The sequence below is a fragment of the Anas platyrhynchos genome, chromosome 4 (genome assembly GCF_047663525.1).
Source record: "Anas platyrhynchos isolate ZD024472 breed Pekin duck chromosome 4, IASCAAS_PekinDuck_T2T, whole genome shotgun sequence".
Taxonomy (NCBI): Eukaryota; Metazoa; Chordata; class Aves; order Anseriformes; family Anatidae; genus Anas; species Anas platyrhynchos.
Genome location: NC_092590.1, coordinates 70467501 through 70491585, shown reverse-complemented (window position 1 = coordinate 70491585; position 24085 = coordinate 70467501). Strand labels below are relative to the sequence as shown.

The window sequence follows — 24085 nt, the reverse complement described above, 5'->3', positions numbered from 1 at the left end:
GCTCGAGTGCAAATTATTCACAGTCATTGTCTGACTCCCGGCTGATTTGACACACCTGCGTATTGTTGCTGTTCACTGGTTTAACCTGAATTTCTGTTTCTAGGAATATAAGCCCCGTGCTGGCTAGGTGTGGTTTTTAGGGCATGGTGGGGAAGATGTTTGGTTACAGCTAGGTAAACGAGCAGGTGTGAGAAGGGCGTTTTTACTTTATTTTTACAAGTCTTACTGCTGTTGGTGGTGTTGAAAGATAGAGGCCAGGCTGGATGGGGCTTTGGGCAGCCTGGGCTGGTGGGAGGGGTCCCTGCCCATGGCAGGGGGGCTGGAACTGGGTGGGCTTTAAGGTCCCTTCCAACCCAAATGGTTCTGTGATTCTGAGACATTTTGTCCATGGGTAGAAGAGGAGTCACTTGGATAGGGGTCTGAATAAAAATCAACCGTAAAAGCATTGTGGTGGTCAGCGGAGTTGTTTATAAGCAACCAAAAATAAGACAAATGTGAGAAACTTTAATTTCTTACCATTAATCTCCGTATGTTTGTCATCTAAGACAATCCCTGTCTAAAGATGTTAGTGTTTACAGGGGGGGATAGTGTTGAGTTTCATCTAGAAGTATGGATATATGTTGAACAGGAACCTTTCATGTTTCACACTGGGACCTGAATTCAACAAACACAGAATGCCCGGCTGAGTTTGTTCTCTTGGATTTAGTAATGGTTGTAGTCGAGTTTTGTAAAATGTATATCCGTGCAAAACTCCTGGGACCTTCGGATGTTTCGGCTGTTAAGGGTGAGTGTGCACCTCTGTCTTGCCCTCGTGTTGGGGGCTGAGCTCTGAGAGAGCAATTCTTGGGGCTTGGGACTGGTTCTCTGAAAGCTGCCTGCATGGAAGCTGCTGTCTGTCCCAAAGGGTCTCGGTGTTTGGAACCAAAGCCTTCGTGTAACTGCTGCCAGCCTGCCTTCTTGAGACATTGTGAATGGTTTGTTACATAGGCAGCAGAGCAGAGTACGAGCTGGTTTGTCTACTTACTGGATGGTGCTGTGTGAGGCTCTACAGCCACTGCAGTAATTGAGCCAGTATCAGGCTTGCTTTCATCCTTCCTTATCTTCATGCAATAAAAACAGAATCTTTTTTTGCCACAATTTATGCATGTTCTTTCCGTACCTTGGGTGTTCTCCTGTACTTGGTTGGATCTTCGGTTGAGTAATGTAACCATATGGAGATTAGAACGGTCCTTTTCAGAAACAAAGGAATAGTCCTAGGAAAAGCGTGAGAGTGCTCAGGCTTCCTGAAATGATGAAGCCTGGGCTTCTGCAGGTGCTTGTGTTTGTGACCCTGGAGGTAACTTTGCTAGAATGGCCACAACCACTGTGTTGGCATGATTTACAGCGACTGGAGAAACTGGATTGCTGCATTTCTCCCCAGATGTAATTCTGAAACCCCAAAGAGCTAAGTGAATACTTTGTCACATCTCTTTCTCTCATGGTTTCCACCTGATAGTGACAGCCTCAGCTGGAAGATAAAGCAACATTATGCAAACTCAGGCGTTCACGCAGCCACGCTCGGTTGTGCAATAGTTGCCTGGCAAGGGAGACAGCATGATGAGGAGGGCTGTTTGCTTGGGGTGTTTCTTCTGTTGCTGTGGGGGTGTGCTTGACCCTTGAGGTTCACCCAGAAGTAGGAAACATGACTGCATAATTTTGGGGTGGGGAGCACATTCACACTCCCCTGGGAAAAAGAAAAAACAGAAATGAGTTGTTCCTAAAATAGAGTTGATGAGGGTGTCTTGCCATCTTGTTTCCGCCTGTGGAACAAATGACAACCTAATACAGGAAAATGAGTTCCAGTAAGATGTTTGTCCATGCTTTACACGTCTCTAATCTTTAGATTAAAGCTGGTGAGACCATCCTGAGACAGAAAAAAAAAACATGCTCTTGGATTTGGGAACTTGATTCCATTTTGGAATGAACTCTATCTTGCTGTCACTTCTAATGCTTCTCTGAAGAGGATTGATATCCCCCATAGAGGATATGAGTATTCTCAGCAATGCTCAGAAATGTTCAGTGCAGGGCAGATGAAGAACAATGCACTTTGTCTTCCTAAACTTTGTCATTTGCATGAAGGACTTAGAAATGCCTGATTCACCACCTTGTAAAGGAGCTTTTTGAATTTAAATAAGCTTGGCTGTTAGCTGACTTGGAAATAGGATGACGATACGTACCAAAGAGTTGCATTTCAGATCAGTTTTCATGTGGAAGTGCTCTTAAAAAGTCTCACATGGAAGGTGTACTTCAAAAGTCAATTTAGATTTGCATTCTTCAAATTTTGAGAGTTTAATACTTAGACCTTTAGAAAGTTTACTACAGGAAGATACTCAGACTGTTCTCAAAAAAGTATAAATTTTAAAGTATTTGAGACTGTATCATGTTGATGTGTGGTGTATAGTAACTGAAACAAAGCTATTTGTTTCCTTCTGCATTTAGGCTTTTGAAATTCCATCCCATTGTACTGTGTCAAAGACTAAGTTGGCCTCAGAATTGATCAGGGTTTCTGGCCTTCCTTCGCTCCCCCAGCAAGACCTGGAAGTGGCTTAAAAGAACTGGGGAGTGCCTCAGGTGAACATGCATGAGAAACTCATGAACAATTCAACATCTCTGCTGTGTTCACCTGCCTGATCCCAACCTACGTGAAATCTCCAGTGTTCATACTAGCCTCAACCTCATTTGGGTGCTTTGATTTGCTCTCTTCTATCTTAAGCAAGTAACATGCCCGTCAGCAATGCTTATGCTGCTTCCCTACCAAGCTTGCTGGTTCCAGTGTAATGCTGCACACTCTTTAATCTCTGTAGTCTCCCAAGTTACTTGGGTTCTCTGCCAGAAAATAATGGCTGAATTCATGCACGTCATGCATATTCAGGTAGTTCTTCCTAAACATCTCAACCTGCCAGTCTCATAAAGTAGGATTATTTTTTTTTTTCCTTGGGGGCATTTGCTGCAGGATCTCCAATGTTAATAGCTGTATTAATCATGAACTGAGACGTGCTGTTCCTTGGTGCCTCGCAGCTCTGTTGCCAAATGGTGGCACGCTGTTACTTAGCCTCTTCGTCCTTCTTAGACTTCCAGAGCAGCTACAGTAATCACCTATAACTTTCTTAGTGGTTTTTTTTTTTTAGTGGAGTTTATTACATATTGTTGAGTAGCACACTTGAGTTTTATAATGTCATTGCTTTGCAAATCCTCTAATAAAAGTGGGATATTGTATAAAAAAGATGTTTTAGTGTACCTCTAATTTAGAAGTAAATTGCATGTTGAAGGATAAGCTCTTAAAAAAAACAAAAGTGTGTATGTCAAATTCTCTGCAAATTTAATTAGTACCGTTGATGGATAGGGAAGTTAGATTTTTTTTCAAGTTCTTGTAACTTAGAGCAGGGGTTTAGAACAACAAAAGAAGAATTAGGAAATGGGATTTCTTAGCATAAGAAAATAGATATTATTTATTACACTCTAACGTTCACGGCACTATTCTTTATTGTAATAAGTAGGGACCATGCTAACTTTATTTCAGCCTTGAAAGCAAAACTGATATGCTTATGGGATTTTAGCTTGGCCTTGCCTTAATAAGAACCTCTTGTCTTTCGATCAGGATGTGTAAGAGCTTATGTAAGAGCTGTTATTGAGGTTTAATAACTTCTGGTGAGTGAAGAAGTTGGACTAGAATATTTTTGATTTTGCAATCCCTTTTCTGCAGAACTGTTTTATAAATCTCTAGATTATTCATGTCTATGCAATCAGGATAAACAATAAATCGGAATCTGCTAATTCATCTGCTTGGTTTTTAGAATTCTAAATATTTTGTAGACTTCCTTATTTAAAAAAAAAATAAAAATTGTATTTGTGTACTTATTCAAATTTAAGTCACGTCTCCAAATTAGATGCATCATAATTAAAAACCCTACAGAATCTATTCCTCCCCCCTTCTTCAAGAATTCCAGTTCGGGCCTCTTAATGTCAGTAACAGTAAACTCTAAAGTTTTCTTGACATACGGCATTTTCCATGCTAGAGGCAAAATTGAGAAGCATGCCTGAGGGGTTTTGCTCAAAAATGTCCATAGATAATTGGGAGGGTCTGTGGGCTGTTACTGTGTTAAGGAGTTTGTGTACCCAAACTGTGTAAGACAAGTCTGATTGCTGGGGCTGACTTGAGTCCTTGGAATGCAGCGCACTTAAATTTGAGCTAACATTGTCAATATTTAAAACGAAAATGGACACCATGACCTGATCTTTTTTGTTGTATCTGATCACTTTAAAGGTTTATCCCAGGAGGTCTTTTGTTCCGGGGGCAGTCAAAGGACTCTTCATTCTGGTTTGAGAGATGCTTTCAGACTTTAACCAGAAATAATTTAAAACAAACAAGCAATAAACTTCCCACACCACAAAATAACTCTCGTTTGAATGAAGTGAAATTTTGGCTGCAGTAAGTCCAGGGCTGTGTTTCTTCTGTGTGTTGAGGGGAGATGACTGTACCTACTGTTCTCTCTCCCATAAATAAGTAGAGATGCGAGATATAATCTAACCATCCTGTTAAAAGTTATTTTTGCAGAACAGTTCAAAAGGCTAAATGCCATTCTTCTGCTTGTTGCCAGCACGGTTCAGAAATCTCATTCCTCACTATTCAGCCTATATGAAAATAGCTGGATCCTGCCCAAAATGGGGCCACTTAGCCTGAGCGTTGCTGCACTTGAGTTGATCCCTCATGCATCATAACACTGATATTTCAGATGTGAATATTTCCAGTCAGTGAAATTTATCGTGTTTTTAAGACGTCAGGGAAGTACTTACATTCCTCTGCAGAAATGGGTTTTGTGTTTCTTTGTTATTCCTAAAAGCTCTTGTTATTCACGGGGCTTTGTGAAAGCATCGTGAAAGCATCAGTTCTGGGTGTTTCAACAGAGCTGGATGGCCACAGTCACTTACATCTTAAAACCAAGATTTCCTCTTTTATAAAAGGAGTAGGACTGGATGGGTAATACCTCTAGAAACTATTCCTTTTGAAACCTTATAGGAAAAGTGCCACAAGGCTGCTGCCCTCCTCCTGTGTAGCGGAGGGGCCTTGGCCATTTTGGTTGTTTTGCTGAACCTTCAGGTCAACAGAAAATCTGGAGGGAGGAAGAAAGCTGCTCCTTCCCTTTGTCTTTGCCCCTAGGGCACTTGCAGCGAGCTCACAACTCGCACCGTGTCCTGTGTTCCAATGAGCCCTTCAGCCTGCTGCCCTCTCACAAAGCTGCTTATGAGCTCCGCGCTTCTCCTGCAGCGCTGCAGCCGCTCCTCTGCGGCGGGGGAGAGCCCGTGCTCTGCGCAATTCCTCCTCCCCTCATGTATCAGAAAAATCCCCAAGTTATTGATGGACAGTAGCAAAACCTTGTCCTTGATGCTAGGTCCGGCACTGGATCTCATTTCTGCCTAAAGCTTCTGGTGCCATGGCTGCATCTCCTCAAACTCGCTGCTCGGCGGAGCAGCAGTAGCTTGGCCGCGGGTGAGTCGCACCTCTCTGTAAGCAGAGGGCTTTCCTTCCCAGGGGTGCATTGAATGCCACTAGCAAGTTGGAGACCTTCATCTGGGGTTTGCTGGGGGAATCTGATTTCAAATCTGTTTGTATGAAAATGGTAGAATTTTTTAACCTGATTTTATTACATTGGCAAATCAAATATCTGTTTCAGCTAATCTCATCTCTTTCTTTGAGAAACTGCTGTATGCTTTTTGTGTTCTCAACAAACACGTTTTTGCAATTTGAAGCCAACAGCTTTTATAATTTCAGCTTGAAACCAGTGTTCATTTAGGGGTCAGACGTGCTGATCAGTTTGTCTCAGGCTTTTTAAGCACTCATTAGATCAAGCTGGGGCCCTGCCCTTGGGAAAGCTGCTGCTCTGATTTGACCTGGGCTCAAAAATCTGAGGGCGCTGGCTTACTGGCGAGTTCAGTACAAGGCTTGGGAAGTGCATGTGGGTTCACAGAAACCTAAAAATAAGCAGTATTTGGGTTAAACCTCTTTATTTGGATGGGCTCATGAGCCTGATGGCAGAAGTAAACGTGCAGCAGTTTTCTGGTGTTGCCACCATCCATGAATACTAACAGTGGAAAATATTTGAATTTATGTTGTTTTGGCTTCAGATGCTTCCTGCACGATTAGAAGATAAAAATGGAAATTAGTGAGTCCTAACAGTGCTGTGTTGTCCTGTGGGGTTGTGTGACACCAGTGACAAGTCAACGTAGCAATAAAGCAGGGCTGGGAAAAATACCTGTCACTGCTGCTTGTGTTCACCAAATTTTATAGCTTTGTCAGTGAGACACAGAAAGGCCTTGTGTCTAGTGCAACCCCATTTATTCTGCACGCTGTTAAACATCAGACAGATTTTAAAAAATAAAGTAACCTAAGGAATTTCCTTCCAGTGGACTAAACTGCTAAATGTGTTGAAGCAGCCAGTGAGACGAGCTGAGGTGTTGAGGAGTGCGCATAGCTTTGGTCACTGAAGTTTGTTAGGTAAGTGAGCCTGAATGATTCTGATGGGATTTGCATCTCATGTTGCCGAAGATCATTTTTAAAAAAAAAAAAAAAAAAAACCTACCTGATGTGATGGCAAATTTGTCTTGCTTGCCAGTCTGATCGGTCCTGAGCAGAGGAGAAGGATTAAGGAGGATTTTTGGTACTGTCTCTGAGTAGTTGTGCCTTCTGTCTGACATTCAGCCTCCAGCTGTCACCAACCTACCATCAGAGGAAGGTGCTAGTTAAAAAAAAGAAAAAAAAAAGTGCTGGAAGTGCTTTGGAAGCTGCAAATAACACGAGCATATTGTGCGTGTGGGAACTGTATTTTTTCCCAAAGCCGAAGAAAGAAAGCAGATTCATCGATTTCAGAAGCAGACGGGACTTCGATCTCAGCACCAGCATAGTAAAAGGTACTCTGGAAGCTAGATGAAAGCTTGCATTTTAAAAAGGGTTGGAAAGCAAAGTTATTGACGCAGTATTCCAGTGTATGTGGTTAGGGAGCTTCATCTTGATTCAAGGCTGAACGTGCCTGATGCTTGCTCTCAAGCATTACATCTTCAGCAAAACCTTAACCAAACAGGTCAAGCCATTCATCCTTCTAAATCAGTCTTTTACCCTCTAGATCCTTTTTGTAGCCCTTGACCTCTGTAGTAGTTCATGGCCTCTTTGAGGTCTGTGTAGGAGGACTAGAAATAAGTAGCACTCTTCTTTCTCTGAAGGTGAGGGTTGCTACTCTTGGTTTACAGCAGACCACCTGGCCACAGCATTATCTTTGCAACTCCTCGTAGTGACTTAGGATAGCTCCTGAATTCAGATCTTGCCTTTTCAGCACCGAGTAATTCTGGCTTGATTTTTGTCTCGGGTTGTACTCCTTTGCATTAGCTGGGTTCAGTTGAGTTTTGTGGTATTATACTCTTAATTAGCTAATTCTCTGTGGCTTTTACTTGAGCAGCTTCTTCAAATTAGAACTCAGGTTTTCAGCATGAAACTGCTAAGAGCCACGCAGCATTGTTCAGCAGCATGCCTTTCGTTTGGGATGGTGGATAAGGTACTGGGAGCAGTTGGAGCTGATCAGTCACCAAGAAGTAGGGTGAAATGTCCTGGGGAGCTTGTCCACTTCCATCCAGAGAATCCCATATCACACATGACTGCGTTGCTAGGGTTTAACATCAAAATGGCCATCAAGATCCAGAGGGGAGAGTAAATTGGTGTTTTCACCACTGTTTTTTCCTCTTGTTTGTTTGAAAAGTATGAATTATGTTTTCTGAGCAGGTATATTGAACTTGCAGAACTTTGCAGTACTTAAACAATATTCCAGCTGAATCTGCCCGCCCAAATTCTGGCATAAACTTGAGGTGGCCTTATGCTACTTCAGGAGAACCAGGTGACATCTGGAATGTGGAACCAGCTGCACGCGGTGCCCTGCTTTACCTGTGGCTTCTGCAACTCTATACAGCCCAGAAAACCTGGTTATCAGCCAGATGCCAGAAGTAGGTTTTGATGTTGTGATTCTTAAATTACATGACTACCAGGCTGTGTTTTTTCTAATAGACCATAGGTTATTGTTCCTGTTTGAATTAGGGGTTATTTTTCTGTATGCTCGGGATAGCAGTTAAGGGAAGACTTGTAATACAATGTATATGGTCACAATGAAACGTTTCTTATTTCCCATCATTGATTCTTTAAACAAAGGAAAGTTTAAACTTTTTTGGCACTGCAAAAGCAATTTGCTATTTTATAAGGTAAAAGGCCTGCAACTATCTGTCGTTAAGATAATTCCATTAAATAGATTCTTACCCTTTATAAGTATTTTGTCTGTAGATTCCTGGTTTTATTGTTTGCTCTATACCATTCAGAGAGGTTGCTTTTAATGTAAATGCTGGAAATAACAAGGAATTTTGATAGCCTTCACTAGAGAAAGTAATACTGTGTTTAAAAAAAATTTGTGTTCTCTGGTTTGTATGGCTTGAGGTCTCAAGCTCATCCAAATTAACTCTTTCCAGCTCTGTAACATAACCTTGTGATCGCTCACTGCCCACCGTGCTAGTCCTCTGATTTCATTTTTTTGGAGAAAGGGGAAATTTTGAAATAATTGCTGACAATGCAGATGCTTTTCAAGTAAGTGTTTTGTAACCTGGACTGTTTTTTTTTCTTAGCCTTTTTCTCTAACCCTGCTTGTTTCTTGACCTCCTGTCAGAGATTCCAAGGCACGATATTACAGATATCAAATACAAGTAGAAATGCAGTACTTGTAGCAAAATAAGCTCATAGTTGTTTTTTCTCTCTGTTTAGAGTCCAGTACTTAACTTGCAGCATCTGTCTTGGTAAGCAAGATGATGGTGCCTTCACTGAGCACAAGATAAAGTGTTCCATTTTGTGAACTAGTCTCTTCCTGTATGAAAACAAAGAGCAGGGGAAACTTTGAAGATGCATGAGCTAGGAACATTTTTTTTCAAAAGAAAAAAAAAAGTATCTGGTTGTTCACGATGTAAAGTACGTTGTCTGTTAGTAGTACAGTCATGATTTACTTTCTTTGTTTGTAGACTTCCTAAGTCAGTGCCAACTTCTCCTTTTAAAAGTTCAGTAGGAAACATTTGAAATGGGAAGAACAAACCCAATGTCATCGGTGCCAAAATGTTCTTACTGAAAATGAAGGAAACTGTAGTGCAAATAATGAATAATGTATTTCCTTATTAGGCAGTCATCATCATTTTTCAAGGAGCAAGATGAAATTTTATTCTAAAGTAAAGGAAACTTGGAAAAAAAAATAAATCCAGGAAGTACCAGAATGTTGGGTGCAGTGCTAGGAACAAAAATCTGCGATTTTATATTTTTTTTACAGTTACCAAATGATGATTTTCTGTGGATGGGAGCTCTGGCACAGCTGCTTGGTGTCCTGGGGGCCTCACTGCCCGCAGTGGCACATCCCTGTCCTCCCTCTTGTCACTTCCCTGCTCCATCCCACGCCCCTGCATAGTCCCAATTTCCCCTTTCTGGGCTGTAAAAGCATTCTTTTTGCTCTTCTGTCCCTGTCCTTTTCTCCTTGTACCCAACACAGAGCTCTTTCCCTGCACCAGCACACTACCTGTCTTAAGTCACTTTTAGGGAAGTTGTACTCCACAAAGACTGCTGCTTGCACAAAAATCAAGAAAAGGGGTTTGTTATTCTAACTTGTCCCCTCTCTAGGAACTTCTTGTCAAAGCTTGTTTCACCTTGGTTCGTCTCTGGGGCATAGTTCTGGCATGAGAGGTGATAGCTTGTTGGAACAAGGGGGTACAAAGCAAATTTCTATATTGTTGTCAAAATACGTCTCAAGTTGTATGCGCTGGGAATGGGCTTCGTCAGTTTTTGTTGTCAGTTGCCTGGAACTGCAAGAGCTGCTCTCAGCTGAGAAGAGTGCTGCTGATCCACTTAACGCTTCTGCACAAGCTCCCATACGTAGGTTTTGTTCACATGGCATTTTGCACATGGACTTGGAAGCCACTGAGAAGGGAACAGGTTTTTGTTGGATTTTTGTTTTCTATTCTCTGAAATGACTTGATTTTGCAAGGTTTTGAGCAGATAACTCTCCTAGACTTCAAAAACAACAAAATCCACAGCCAACAGTTTTCTTTCTTTTTTTTTTTTTTTTTTCCTTTTGGTGTGGGGGGGTTCTCTTCTACTTCTTGCATGTGCTGTCTTAAAGCTGGCAGTATTTTCAAAAATTTCTTGGAAGTCTTTTGGGTTCCCCTGTCATCTTGACACAACCTCCTCCTTGCTTCTCAGAGTGTATTTTTATTCTGAATCAGCCTCAGCAGACTTGAAGCCGCGTTGGTGTGGAGAGGTGTGGCCTGTCCCTCGGTGGCAGCGAGCCCTTAGATTAGGTCGAGTCCCAGCCAACTGCAGCCTAAAGCAAAAATTCTTTTCCTCTGGGTGTGGAGGAGCAAAAAATAACCAATTGCAATTTGTGATTGGGGGAGCTTAGGAAATGGCGAAAAAAAAAGACAAAAATACCTCCACAACCCTCCCACAGCAACAACAAAAAAACAAAAACCCACCAACCTTTCAGCAACTGCAGCATCATTTCCTCCAAGAAATATGGTTAGCTGCTCCTTTCCCAACTTCCAGGAATTGCAATGAATTTAGTGTTTGGTTTAAAGTTTTAAATGTGTTTCTGAACAACAGTGAGATCTCATCCCAAATCTACTATGGCTTTGAAAATTGTTTTAGGTATTTTTTTTAGATTTAAGATTTTTTTTGTGTGCCCTTAAGTTATAGTAGATTCTGACTGGCTGCTACTCAGTGTCTTGCTGATTTCATTAGTTAAATAAATGTACATCATTTAATTCTGTGTTGAGTAGTAGGAAATGTAAGCTGTTTAAAAGGTTAGTTTTCTTATTTCTGGATGTTTACAGGATCATTTTGTGTTATTCTTTTAAAACTCTTGTTTAAATTAAACTCCCTAACGCTGCTTCCTCTTAGGTGCATCGTAACAGAACTCTCTTGGGTTATAAGATAATTAGGAAATATAAAAGTAATCCTAAGTATTAATAATTTCAAGGTTTTCTAATAAACTTTGCTCATTATCTGCAAATGCACTATACATTTTATAAAGCTGGTTTCCAAACAAAAATGATTTCACAACCAGCCTGTGTATAGTACACATGTGCACGTGCACACACTGCTGATAAATACCGTGTGCTGTGAGTTGGCTCCGTGCTTCTCGTTTGATGCAGTGTTTGTTTGAAGCCTGTAGTGTTTGTGTACATGCCTAGTAGAAGAATGGGTCTAACTCCTCAGTTACGTTAAGCTGTGATGTGAATTTCATGGATTTCTTTCCCCAGCTATGGATGCTGCTCTCTGGCGGTCTCTGTTTGAAAGTCGCTGCTCCCCGAAGGAGGGCTTTGTGCGCGCTGACATCTTGCAGCCCTGGCTTGTCAGTTAAGGGTGTGGTCTCACTGACACCCTTACGTTAGAGAAGGCGCTCACATTACAAACAGTTATCGTGGCAAGAGGTCCATTGGCATTACAGTTTATCTTCCTTCCCAGCGTGTGCTCAGCTCAACTGTTGAGATTCGTTTTATTTACGGTCTGTCTTATAAAGTTCTTATGGGAGAGTCCATCTTGCCTTACTCTCAAAGAGGCTCTGAGGAAACTAGTAAATAAATTTTGATAACTTGTGTAAAATGTCCAACCTGTCCATTTCTTATGCAAAAGCCTTTATCAGCAGTTGACAGACCTGGAAATTGACAATTGCTCAAAGTTGTGTTAAAACAGTTGACTGCAAGACCACACGGAGGGGTGGGATGCCATTAATTGTAAGTATCTATAGAACTCAGCTATGGGATGGACATTTAACCTCAGTTATGAAGGGACCACTTAACATTAAACAGTGAATTTCCTGTTAAATTATTGCCACTAGCTCGTGCTGAAGCAGTAAGAGCTTTCCAGGACCACCTCAAATGCCTTTTTAGACAAGGTGAAGGAGTAACACAGCTTTAGCGAGACGCTGGGGTCCTATTTTGGTATCACCTGTGCGAGGCTTGTTCCTCTTTGGTGTGAGAGTAAAGAGCAGCAGCTTTACCTGGGCACCACTTCTGACCTCTCTTATTCTGTGGTGAGCAGGGGTGGTGAGGTGTGGGCTGTGGTTTTGCAACAACAACAACAACAACAAAACAAACAAACAAACAAAAAAACAACAGAAGATTAGAATTGGTAATAGAACTTAGGGGGTTTTAGGAAGTGGTGGAAGCTTTTGGGAAGCTGTTCTGGGTATGAAAGGACAACTGGCACAGACAGGAGGTTGTGCAGGGGAGCAGGATGTGGCGGGTGGGTGCTGGGGACCTGAAGCTGGCAAAGGAGGGGTGGCTGCTTGCTTACAACTTTGCTCGTCTAAAACTTCCTGCATCCAAGCCCTCAAAAGGCTTTTGTGTGGATGAAAGCGTTGTTTCTTCTGGCTATGCCCTCTATTTCCTTTTGGCAGGAGGAAAGCCAATAATTAAAAGAAGTGTGACAATAATAAAGATGTGTTCATGGCTGCTTAAAAAAAAAATAAAATCTGAGTGTTTTTAAGTTTGGACTTTCAGCAGTACAGGGGTGCCTGCGTTTAGCAGCTCCGCTAGTGGAAACCACTAAAGCCCTGAGCATCTGACACCTGAGTCAGATTTTTGTAATGGTATTCTGCATGTTCAGGAAAAATGCTTTTCTGTTACCCACTGTATTCAACTGGCACAATTCAGTGATTTGCTCATTCCAAAATAAGAAACTAGGTGGGTTTTGAAACAGCAGGCAGACTTTTTTTCTAGTGTAAGAATTAAAGAGGGCGAGATCTACTGATTGTGAAGCCTTGAAGCAGATCACTTTCCTCACTGCAGCAGTTTTAAGATATTTTGTGTTTCAAAGTAACATGTAAACTTGCCTCTTCTGTGTGCATCCATGTCTGAAGTGGTTTTAGCTAATAAATATGCAAATAGATTCCTAATTTGCAAGCAAGTACAGTTCAAGACAGATAGGTAAGGAAAACTTCAAAACAGTAAAATAGAGACATGCATCAATATTTACTCGTTACAACCTGTAGAAAATTATTCATTGCTTAATGAAGATAAGTGCAGTCTCTCCCATTGCATAGTGGAAGGAGTTGCAGTAAGTTGGTGACATTAGCAGATTTTAACACTACTAAATGTTGCAAAACTGAAGGTACATAACGAAACTGGCTGTTAAATTGGGGTTTTCCTGCCTGTCTCCACCCCTGGTCTAAATCACTGTTATTGAACTGAGTCTGTTCTGTCTTACTGGGACAGGGAGCTAGATGCTGCTGCTTCATTCGATTTATTTTTTCCTGTACCTCCAGAAGATGTACTAGCTTCTCTTGGCTCGTTTTCTTGGTAAAATAACTGTCATGGTGGCAAGGGATTTCAACTCTGCATATTTTGCGTGTAACGTACATACAGAATCGCAGTTGGCTGAACTGGCAAGCCATTCCTCGGTAAATATCCTTGTTACAGTTCAGTGAAGCACAGTTTGCATTGGTCACGTTTTGTTTAATCATGTGTGCTATGCAAAGAAAGTCTTTTTTGGGAGGAAAAAAAAAAAAAAAGATATGTCAGATGATCAGGAATCAGAGAGCCAAGTCTCGAGGTGTTGCAAGGCACCTTTAATAAACTGCTGTTAGGCTTGTCGGCAGAAGGCCTCACAAAATCTGCCAAAAAGGATTTTTTTGAAGGAATATTATAATGTGTTGCCAAGAAAAGTGGGCTAATGTTACACAAAGGGATCCTTGTGAGTGAAAGGAGGCTCTGAGCAATACCAGCTGAGTTTTCGGGCTTTCTAGTAGATATGTGCAACTGTTTATTACAGCATGTGAAACTGAAATGAGCCTTGGCCAGTGGGTGGAGGTTGTGTTTGTGTGTGTGGTTTCCAGATTCAAAAACCGCATGCTAATGTAGTGTAGGGCACATTGTGGAAGGAACCCAAAATGAATATGTTTGTGAAAAGCATGCTTCAGGTTGTAGAGTATTTCTGAGCTTCTCTCCAGAAATGTGTTTGCAATTTGAGCATGTTTTGGTGCTGTTGATTCTTCATATTAATGAGCGTATGTAATACCCTATTTTTGGTAACAATTTAAATTCCAGTTTGTACAATATCCATATGACTTTATATACTAAAAAGTTATAGTGAGTTTAGACATCACGTGTTATCTCAGACTGTGACAAGATTTGAAAGACTTGCATACTTGTGAAAACTCAAGCTTTGGAGACAGTTCAAAGAACTGGGAGTCATTTAAATGGGAGATCTAGTAGTGGTCTCATGTAGCGTGTATACGTGTACTATATTTGGCTTTGCATATGTGTTAGCCTACTTTTCTAGTTGTTTATCTTAAAATCTTTTTCTTTAAAATACAGATATCCAACCACACAGACTTGGCTTTCATGTTTGGGAGGCTGTGCTAATTTTAGGTGGATTTGAACTTTTACCCGAAAACAAGAACACATATGAAGTTCTTAATAATTTCCTTGTTTCATTTACTTTTCTTCTTTGATCCCCCCTTCATAGGTTCCATAAAATTGTACTATGAATGGTGATTCTGGTGCAGCGGTGGTGACTTCACCACCTCCGACAACAGCCCCTCATAAAGAGAGGTATTTTGATCGAGTTGATGAAAATAATCCAGATTATTTGAGAGAGAGAAATATGGCACCCGACCTTCGCCAGGACTTTAACATGATGGAACAGAAGAAGAGAGTCTCCATGATTCTTCAAAGCCCAGTAAGAAAAGAAAACGCACATCTTTTTAAAGTGATAAATTTATTATATCTGCTGTTTTAATATCTCTAAAACTGGAGAAGTTTGTTGTCTTAGACCTGAGTTATTTTAGAGGAAAGGCTAATCAGAAAAAAGTATGTATAGCCTGATTTTCTCACATTATCTGGTTGAATGTCTACACGTGAAGCAGCTTCACAGACTTGCTTTCAAAATTCTGTGTATAATCAATCAGTCAACACTTTTTCATACCATCCATCTAGTCCTAGTAAGACACTTCCTAATTTTTTGTATTTTAACATTTATGTAAGCATTTAAATTAAGTAACTCTTCCAGGAGTAACTTGTACAGGGCAGGTCTGCCCTACGTTCATTTTTTTTTTGTTATTTTGATATATGAAATATTACGCTTCCCTTCCAGAAAAGGTGCGCAATAATCAGTGAATGATTAAATTTTACTATTAAAGATGTTTTCCTCCTGGAGAGTGCACAAAACAAAACTGTTCTCATTAAATTTGTTCCTTTTGTGGTAACCGATGGGTAACTTTAGATACAAAGCGCTTTGTGACATGTCTTTGCTAAGAGTAGGGATGTAGTGCTATATTTACTGGTTTTCATGTGAAACCAACCCCTTTTATTTAGATTCATGTAACTATTGGCATACTTTTATTAAAAACTCCAGTATTTTTGTCAAAAGCAGTGTTGTCTACTAGCCATAGTAAAAATCTTGTTTTCCTTCTGCCAAAGGTAAACAATAAGAACAAGAAGTTAGAAAAGAAGTAAACGGACCCCTAGTTTAAGCATAGTTTTAAAATCCAGTGGCTATTCCTGCGTGTTTCTGGATACCTTCTTGGCTCTTAGTTCCCTCAGAGTCATGCTAATATTTTTTTCTTCTCTTTTCTGGTTCAGTTACTTTTCCATTCAGGTTTTGTGTTCTTTTAAGTCAATTGTACATCTTTCTCCGTCTTCCAGAAATCCATATTAATAGGTTCAATGAGAGAGAATACTGACATTTCCATTTACAGAAAGAGTTACTCCTGTCACTGGGGCTCCAGACAGCAGCAATTGCAAGTAACAGCGTGTACCCAGTAGTACTGCACTGAACTGCTTTGGAGAAAAGAGATAGCACACTTCCATTGAAGTGTTAAAAAGAAGCTCTGTATGAAAGGTTGAAGTTCATTCATGCTTGCTTAACAATATGACATGTCCTGTTGCCAGGCTTTTTGTGAAGAATTGGAATCCATGATCCAGGAACAATTTAAGAAGGGGAAGAATCCAACGGGTTTATTGGCTTTACAGCAGATTGCAGATTTTATGACAACAAATGTGCCAAATGTCTACCCAGCAGCACCACAAGGCGGAATGGCTGCGTTAAACATGAGTGAGTGCACCTAAACATATAATAATTGAGTTCTCTTGTTTGAAAGGCTTAAAATGAAGACAGTGTGAATGCAATGAAATGTGCTGTGAAGTTTAAATAATATCCTGTCCGCTCAAGGGAGCATTGCAGACAGAAAATGAATTGATTAGTTACTAAATGACATTGATATGCAGTGGGATTCATGTATATAATTCATATCAAAAGCCACATCAAGTAAAATGCCTTAATTGAAAGGTAAGCCTGATAGTGAGCACTAGTTGAAAACTTAAACATTTTACAACCCATTTGGTAAACATTATACAGGAAAATTAAACTCATTAATAGCAACAGTGAAGGTCTTTAGAAACTAACTGTTTTTTGTCACTGAAATATTGTTTGCAGCTTTCCTTTGCAAAGTGAAGCTATAGACAAGAAACATCGGCAAGCGTAATAAAAAACTAGGTGTGAAAATGCTTGTGTGCACAGGTTTTGTCTTAGGATAATATAAATCCCTGCATGTGCTCCAGAGGTAATCTGTAGTTCAGACTGTAGCATGGCAGATTCTACTCTGTCACAGCTACTCTAAATCATATTTTTCAATGGACTGTAACTAGATCTACAGAATTCGTAATGCTTTACCATAATCTTCCTCCTCTGTTGAGCCTGTGCTTATTGTTGCTTAATTAAATGAATTGTTGTGCATCTTGTTATATGAACAATTCTCCTTTTCAGGAATACAAAACCATATCTCAAAGTGGAGCATTTGGGGTTACACTTTTCTGTTATTAGTGGAAAGTTGCATTTTATAGACAATCATGAGTTTTGAGAGGGGGGAAAAATTGCTAAGAACTCATTGTCACCTTAGCACTAATGAATATTAGGGAAGGAAATGTGCTGACTCTATCCAAGATTGTGTCAGAGACTATAGTTTCATGTCATGTGCATTATGATGTTATAGTAATTAAAGTTTGCTATCCATTTCTTAGACTAACATGTTGATATGATCTAGTAAGAAAGACCACTATGACAGTGATAGGTTTTAACTGCTGTTGTACACAACTGCCTTGTGCTTTCTTCCCATCTCCTTTTCAGGTCTTGGCATGGTGACGCCAGTGAATGATCTGAGGGGCTCTGATTCCATTGCTTATGAAAAAGGGGAGAAGTTATTACGATGTAAATTGGCAGCTTTCTACAGATTAGCAGATCTCTTTGGCTGGTCTCAGCTCATTTACAATCACATAACAGTGAGTATTGAATCAACAGATAACTGAACCAATTGTTTTAATGTGCAAGTGAGTTGCTTCCCTCCCTCATCTGTCATCGTCTCTTTGTGTGGAAGAGGAGCAAAGTGGTACTGAAAGCAGTATAATAGTGAAGAGATTTAGTCTTGGCATCTCAAGAACAAGAACTAAAACAGCTTGGATATCGGCTACCATAGCCTGAATAGCCTTAAGAGTGTGCATGGAAGTTCTTACGATGAAACCTAAGGTTTCTGAAAGACTTAATCTCGTAGTATCTTAAATGTTTTGAATAATGATATGTATTATTCTGCAAGGTAATGTCTTCATCTTCTTACTAAGTACTAAAATATCTTTTCACTAGTCATACGGTTCAATTTTACTGAAAATTCCCTACTGACCTTTTTGAAAAAGAAACCATTAGTATTTCTGAACATGAGCGGACTGTTTAGCTTCATGCTGTGTGCCAACAATTTTCTTTGTGACTGAGTAATCGCTGGCATCCATAATAAGAATGACAAGGAGGTCAAATCAAGGAGGTTTTATGTGCCAGAAGAATGATCAACATGAGTCTCATGAGTGAAGTCACAGCTGTGGTGTGCAACCCAGTCGATTGTTTCCTTAACAGAGCTGAATTGTGTATTTTACATAGCAGAGGTTGTCCTTGATGCATTTTCCTTTTTTTGGTGCAATCTGAATGAAAAATGGTAATTTCATTATTACTGCTTTTTGAGATTTCAAGGTATATTACCCGTGAACTGATGAAGATTGTAAATGATATGGGTAGGCACGAGATGAGGGCAGTGTTGCTTAGACCATTTGGTTACTTCAGGAGGGGAATGTATCCAGCATAGTGATTCTTGTAAACAACTCTGTGCCACCCCCTGATTTTTCATACGTGACAGGAAAATTGATTTTGTAAGACACATTAATGCGGTAAAAAGACTTCCAAGCAAGCAGGCTTGGAGATGGCTTTCTAGTGTCACATTCGCACCTGGGAGGATGGGTTCAGAGCCATGTGCCTAGAGGCTTGGGCAGGGGGGCAGCACAGGCTGGTTAGATGATGTGTTACCAGCTGAGATGGAAGACAGAACACTAGGAGTATGAGATGTTGAAAGTATTTTAGATAGCTTTTGAAGGGCAAAGTGGTGTTGGAAAGTTTTTGGACGTGTTTTGTCACCAGCAATCACAAGTCATAGTTCAACTTTTCCTTTACAGACTCCTCCAATGAATAGCATCCTGAAAGGTGACTAAGCGCTGTAATTTACCTTCAGAAGTTGATGTGGAACAAGGTTGTTGTATTTACAGAATAGTCTCACCTTTGTTCTGTATACACGTACATTTAATGGTATTGTGGAAGTAAGGCACTCCTTAGAGTGTGGCAGATATTATTGCTTCATGCAGAGCTGGATTTTGACTCCAGGTCTTCTTTTTTCTTTTATTTTTCTTTGAATGGATGCTCTAATTACTAGGCGATTGCATTTAAGTTGAAAGCCATCACTGTGTATCTTTTTTCATTATCTGAGATACAACAGCCTTCTGTGAGGGTTGTGACCCTGTGTGTTACAGGGGAAAAGAACTGTGAGGATATGAGAGCACATGCCAATCTGGGCATATCAGGGAGCTGGGTGGAGTATCTTTGCTTCTCTGGATCCTTATCAATCACTGGCAGTGGCTGTGTGTGGAATGGTTCAGACTGGTGCAGTCCTGACACAGAAGCAGAATTAGAGCGTCAAGAGCTTTCATGTCAAATGAAGCAATGTATTGTAAGCTTGGGTGCCTCCAGGGTTAGGCAGAATTTGAGATTACGGGTTGGCAGAATGTACTTCATTCATTGAGTCTTGGTTAGCTGTGAGGGCACAAGCAGTTCCTGGATTTAATCTGAAAGTTGGGTGGTTTGTGAGTTGCTGCCTGTTGGTCTTACATTCAGGCTTTCTTGTTAGCTTTCAGAGCATTTGAGTAAAACCTGTTTTTTGTTGTGTGTAATTAAGTAAAAGATGTTTTTTAGATCACTTACAGTTCTGTAATGGAGAACTGTTTGGTGATTCATAAAAGTACAGGTTAACTTGAACTTGCCATAGCATGCAGCCTTAAACAGAACCAGCACATTACCAGCTTGTCAAAAGGAAAACAAATTTGTGCTTGAAGCTTCTAGATTAATGATCAACAATTTATTTTAAAAATATTTTTTCTCTGGTGGAACTATATGTAGCTAATGTTGCAAGTAGTAGAAGACCTGAGTGAGCATAAAGTAGGTGCATGTTGGGGAAAGGATAACTTCCAATTTGGGGGTTGGACCAAATGACCTCCAAAAATTCCTTCCAACTTCAATCATTGTGAAATCTTTTTTTTTTTTTTTTAAGTTGGGAGGTTCCTAAAATTGTCCAGTACTTCTTATTGTACTGTCGTGAAACTGATGCATTCCAAGCTGTGAATATTTTGAAGTCAGAATTATTTTTGTATTACAAACTCACTGATATCTCACATGGCACCAAGGTCAGTGATGAAATCCTACTCAGAATCAAGGTGTTTGAGATTTGTGGGCCAAATTCTTAAATTTTCTCACTTCTGTTTCATACCTTCTATTTTACTAGAATATAAATACAGTTGGAGTAGAAACTTACTCCTCTTAGGAAAAAAAAAACACAAACTTTTTTTGCATTTATCATATAGCATAATTCCTTTTATCAGGAACAATCTAGTTGTTCTTTCCACAGGATGTAAGCATTTACCAATCTTCCACCAATCTGAAGGACTCTGGCATATACTCTGGCATCTGGTTCTATTCAACATGGGTTAATTAAGTGTGCCGTATGTTGGTTATCTGTTGTGACATACGTGAAAGTTGAATTGCTTATGCTATGGGCACACTTGCCCATTCCATATTCAAGAACTGGAAGGAATTCTCATGTTTTTGGGCCTTATCACATGCTTTAATAAACTATTTGTAATAACTTAGCTTTTACTCATCTTTTATCCTTAGGCCAGAGTAAATTCTGAGCAGGAACACTTCCTCATTGTACCTTTTGGACTCCTTTACAGTGAAGTGACTGCCTCCAGTCTGGTAAGCAATTACTGTTTTTCACAACTGTAAAATACACAGAACAGATTCAGCTTATTTGTATTTGTAGCTGTTTAAGTTCAATCCCAGCAAGTACCTTACTTTGTTTGTTACCTGTGTGAAATAGCTTTATTGAACATGATTGATTTTGGTACAGCTGAGGCATCTAAGAGAGATCTCTTTCCACATGTTCACCACCAGGTGTCCTGCAGTTGATCTAGCTGTAAACAGGAGCCAACTCATTGGGGTAGCTAACAACATTGTACCCTTGAAAGCTATTGCCTGCTGGGTGAAGTTTGTTGAGGGAAGCAACATATGTTTCAGACATAAATGCTTGTTACAATTTGAAGATACTGTGTCAGATGCCTAATTCAGTTGTCATTTAATGATATAAATAGTCCAGAGTGTGGATAAAGTGTCTTTTTGAGACAGGGGTAGCAGCTGAAGACACTACTCCAGTAACTGCTTGCTCATGAGAAGCATTTTGTGAGCCTTTTTCTTCTTTACTTGCTGCTAAAGGCAACTTAAGTTAATGTGGTTTAGTTCTTGTTTTGAATCAAAATGGAAGCTTTCAAACTATTCTTTTGCTCTGGCAAAAAAAAAAAAAAAAAAAGGTAGCAGTAAGGAGAAGCAGGAGCAGAGTAGTAACATTTCAAACTTCAACCTCAAGCCAGGGACCTACCTACTCACCTGCCTACAACCCTCTCATGCACGTTTTGACACCTGTTAAAATAACATTTTTAGAGTATCAGTGGTAGATGTTGAATTAAGTCAGACTTTTGATGGTTTTGATTTATTAAACTATTTTTTTTTTCACTTCCAGGTTAAAATCAATATACAGGGAGATGTAGTTGATCGTGGGAGCACTAACCTGGGAGTAAACCAAGCTGGTTTTACTTTGCACTCTGCAATTTATGCAGCTCGACCTGATGTTAAATGCATTGTTCATATTCACACTCCAGCAGGGGCAGCGGTAAGCACACTGTTTTGTTTGTGATCAGTTTCCCCACACACACCCAAACTGGAAAATAGGTGGGTCCCCGTTAATCATAGTTTTGCTTCCTTTTTGAAGGGCACGAAGCCTCTACTCCTGTCTTCAAATCTGTGGCTAAATCAGTCAGATTTTCCTTATTCATTTGTTACACAAATGGTCAGACAAATAAATTGAGCTCTATAATTGGAAAGCACATATATTGTGTTTGTGTGTCCTTTACCACAAAAGACCCTGTATTTTGACACTACATCATAAGATCTTTAACCTGCTTCATGTTGTTTTTGCAAAGCGCAATTTATCAAAGTTTTCTTGAATATTTCAATTTTTTCATGTGATCTGAGTACAAATAGCTCTGGTAGCACAACTTCAGGTAGGCTATAACATTCCCTTAAAAATGTTGTAGATGCACAGATGGATAAACTCAAATGTTTTTTAAACCAGATATTACTCATAAGAGAGAAACTGGTTAGAAATCAATTCTGCCTCTTTGAAATTTTTTGAATCATTTGGTCACTAAGTGTCACAGATACTTTAAAGTTGTCGTTTTCATTTATTTTTAACTGATTAACAGCAGTGATGCAACCACTTTGAGACTGAGATTGCTAAAATTGTCAGGTATAACTGTCTAGCAGTGTTCCTTAATTTTAGTAGTGCTGCAGAGTTCCCTGTGTGTGTTGTAGTTTGTCACTCAACCCTTTGTTTTTGAGGAGAAAACCAAAAATCACTGACTGGAATGAAAGGAATGAGAGATGCAAAAATGCAATTGATTGTATTTTTCTTTAACACTGAGTATTTTCACATTTATTGTTCGTGTCATGTAAAAGCAACTGCGTTGAGTCAGACCGAAGATCAATGAGACTTTTGTACCCAATCTGGAAGTCGTAAAATAAATAAATAAAAAATAAGTAAATAAAAGCTTTTGCTTTAGGGAGCCATCTAGAGTGGTCTTATACTTGCATATCAATATGTTGAAATGTATTATCTCTATATAGCTATCTATCTATGTATAGTATTCCAGATATGTACCTTTTGCAGTTTTGTTTTTTTTTCCCCTCGTGCAAGAAATTAAGTTAGTTGTGTTAATATTCCTCAGGTTTCTGCAATGAAGTGTGGTCTGTTGCCGATTTCACCTGAAGCACTTTCTCTAGGGGACGTAGCTTATCATGACTATCATGGTATTTTAGTGGATGATGAAGAAAAGGTGGTTATTCAGAAAAACTTGGGACCGAAAAGCAAGGTCAGTAGTTACAGCTAGAATTAAAGACAAGTGTGGGAGGGAAGGGAGCTATGTTCTTTAAGCAGGAGCAAGATGAAATGGATCCATATTTAATTCACTGAAAATACTTGCAGTATTGCTGTTAACCTTCTTTGCAATGCCTCTCTAGGTCCTTATTCTCAGAAACCATGGCTTAGTATCTGTTGGAGAGACTGTGGAGGAGGCTTTCTACTATATTCATAACCTAGTGCTTGCCTGTGAGATTCAAGTAAGAACTTTAGTATGATTGTATAACCTTTGAACAGATTAACAGTTCTGTGCTTTACTGGTTAAACTATTGATCTAAACTAATGTGGTGATTTGTGAAATCGTTACATTACATGAGGACATCCAAAATGGTGGCTTAACCAGCAGTATTCCAGTACTGAATTAGAACCATTGATTTGATATAAGCTGCCTGTTAAAAATAGAAGTGCTTTCAAAGCCTTAAGGCAACTTTGGTACAAACAAGTATGTTGATTTATTTAGCTTTAAAATTAACTATTTTTTTTCTAGTTTGATTTCTTTTTCCCCTTCTCTTCCTCTCAAGAAACTAAAAGTTGACTGTATTGTTTTTAAGGTACGTACTCTGGCCAGTGCAGGTGGACCTGACAACCTAGTGTTATTAGATCCTGGAAAGTATAAAGCCAAGTCTCGTTCCCCTGAGTCTCCAGCAGGTGAGGGTTCTGTATCCCATCCAAAATGGCAGATTGGCGAACAGGAATTTGAAGCTCTTATGCGAATGCTCGATAATCTGGTAAGGCAGACGTTGTTGTCTAATTGTTTCAAATGACAATGTATAAAATACTTTAAAAAGCTGCAGTAAAGACATTAGTAAAGAATGGGCTGTAGGTAGTTAGGATTGTTTATACAGCCTGCAGCCTGTTCCTTCCCAAAGATTAAGGGCTGCCAGAAAAGAAAATAACATGAAGCATTCTTTAGATGCTTTTCAGATGTTTTTGTGAAGGACAATCTCTGACTTTCTTGTTTATTCATAATGTGAATTTTCTTGTATATTCATAATCAGTGAGATCAGAGGGATCTTTGTATGATTTAGCACTTCAGATGAAAGTATTGTAGTGCTTCCTACTCCTTGGTCTGTTCCCTCCCTTCTGTTCCCACCTCCTCCACAAATGTGTAAAAACAATGTTAATATTTTGTCAGGTGCTGGATCCAGCATGATATAACTTTTTACTTAACAAGATGCTGCTGGATCCTAGAAGAACCCAAGAAACAGACTTAAAAACAAACAAAACAAACAAAAATGCACAAAAACTTCAGATAAATGGTTTTAGCAAAATCACAGTTGTAATTAATGACCAACAATATTTGCTCTCCAGCTTCAGTGGGAAAGATGATACCTTTCCCATCAGAAGGCTCTAAAGTAGTGACTATAAACAGTGGT

At 39.7% G+C, this 24085-nt stretch overlaps 1 protein-coding gene across 21 annotated transcripts in view; it reads left to right on the top strand.

Moving 5' to 3' along the window:
- Positions 1–24085, top strand: part of ADD1 (adducin 1) — a 60335-nt gene that overhangs the window by 14885 nt on the left and 21365 nt on the right. For 19 of the 21 annotated variants that reach the window (XM_027455616.3, XM_038178230.2, XM_027455618.3 and 16 more), the window contains exons 2-9: positions 14567–14779; positions 15991–16153; positions 17225–17376; positions 20354–20434; positions 21255–21404; positions 22519–22662; positions 22811–22909; positions 23261–23437. In XM_027455616.3, the coding sequence (XP_027311417.1) occupies positions 14585–14779; positions 15991–16153; positions 17225–17376; positions 20354–20434; positions 21255–21404; positions 22519–22662; positions 22811–22909; positions 23261–23437 (1161 nt within the window). In that variant the 5' untranslated portion in view covers positions 14567–14584. Of the gene's footprint in view, positions 1–6441; positions 6533–14566; positions 14780–15990; positions 16154–17224; positions 17377–20353; positions 20435–21254; positions 21405–22518; positions 22663–22810; positions 22910–23260; positions 23438–24085 lie in introns of those variants that run through there. The other 2 variants (XM_072037813.1, XM_038178229.2) reach the window with 2 other exon arrangements.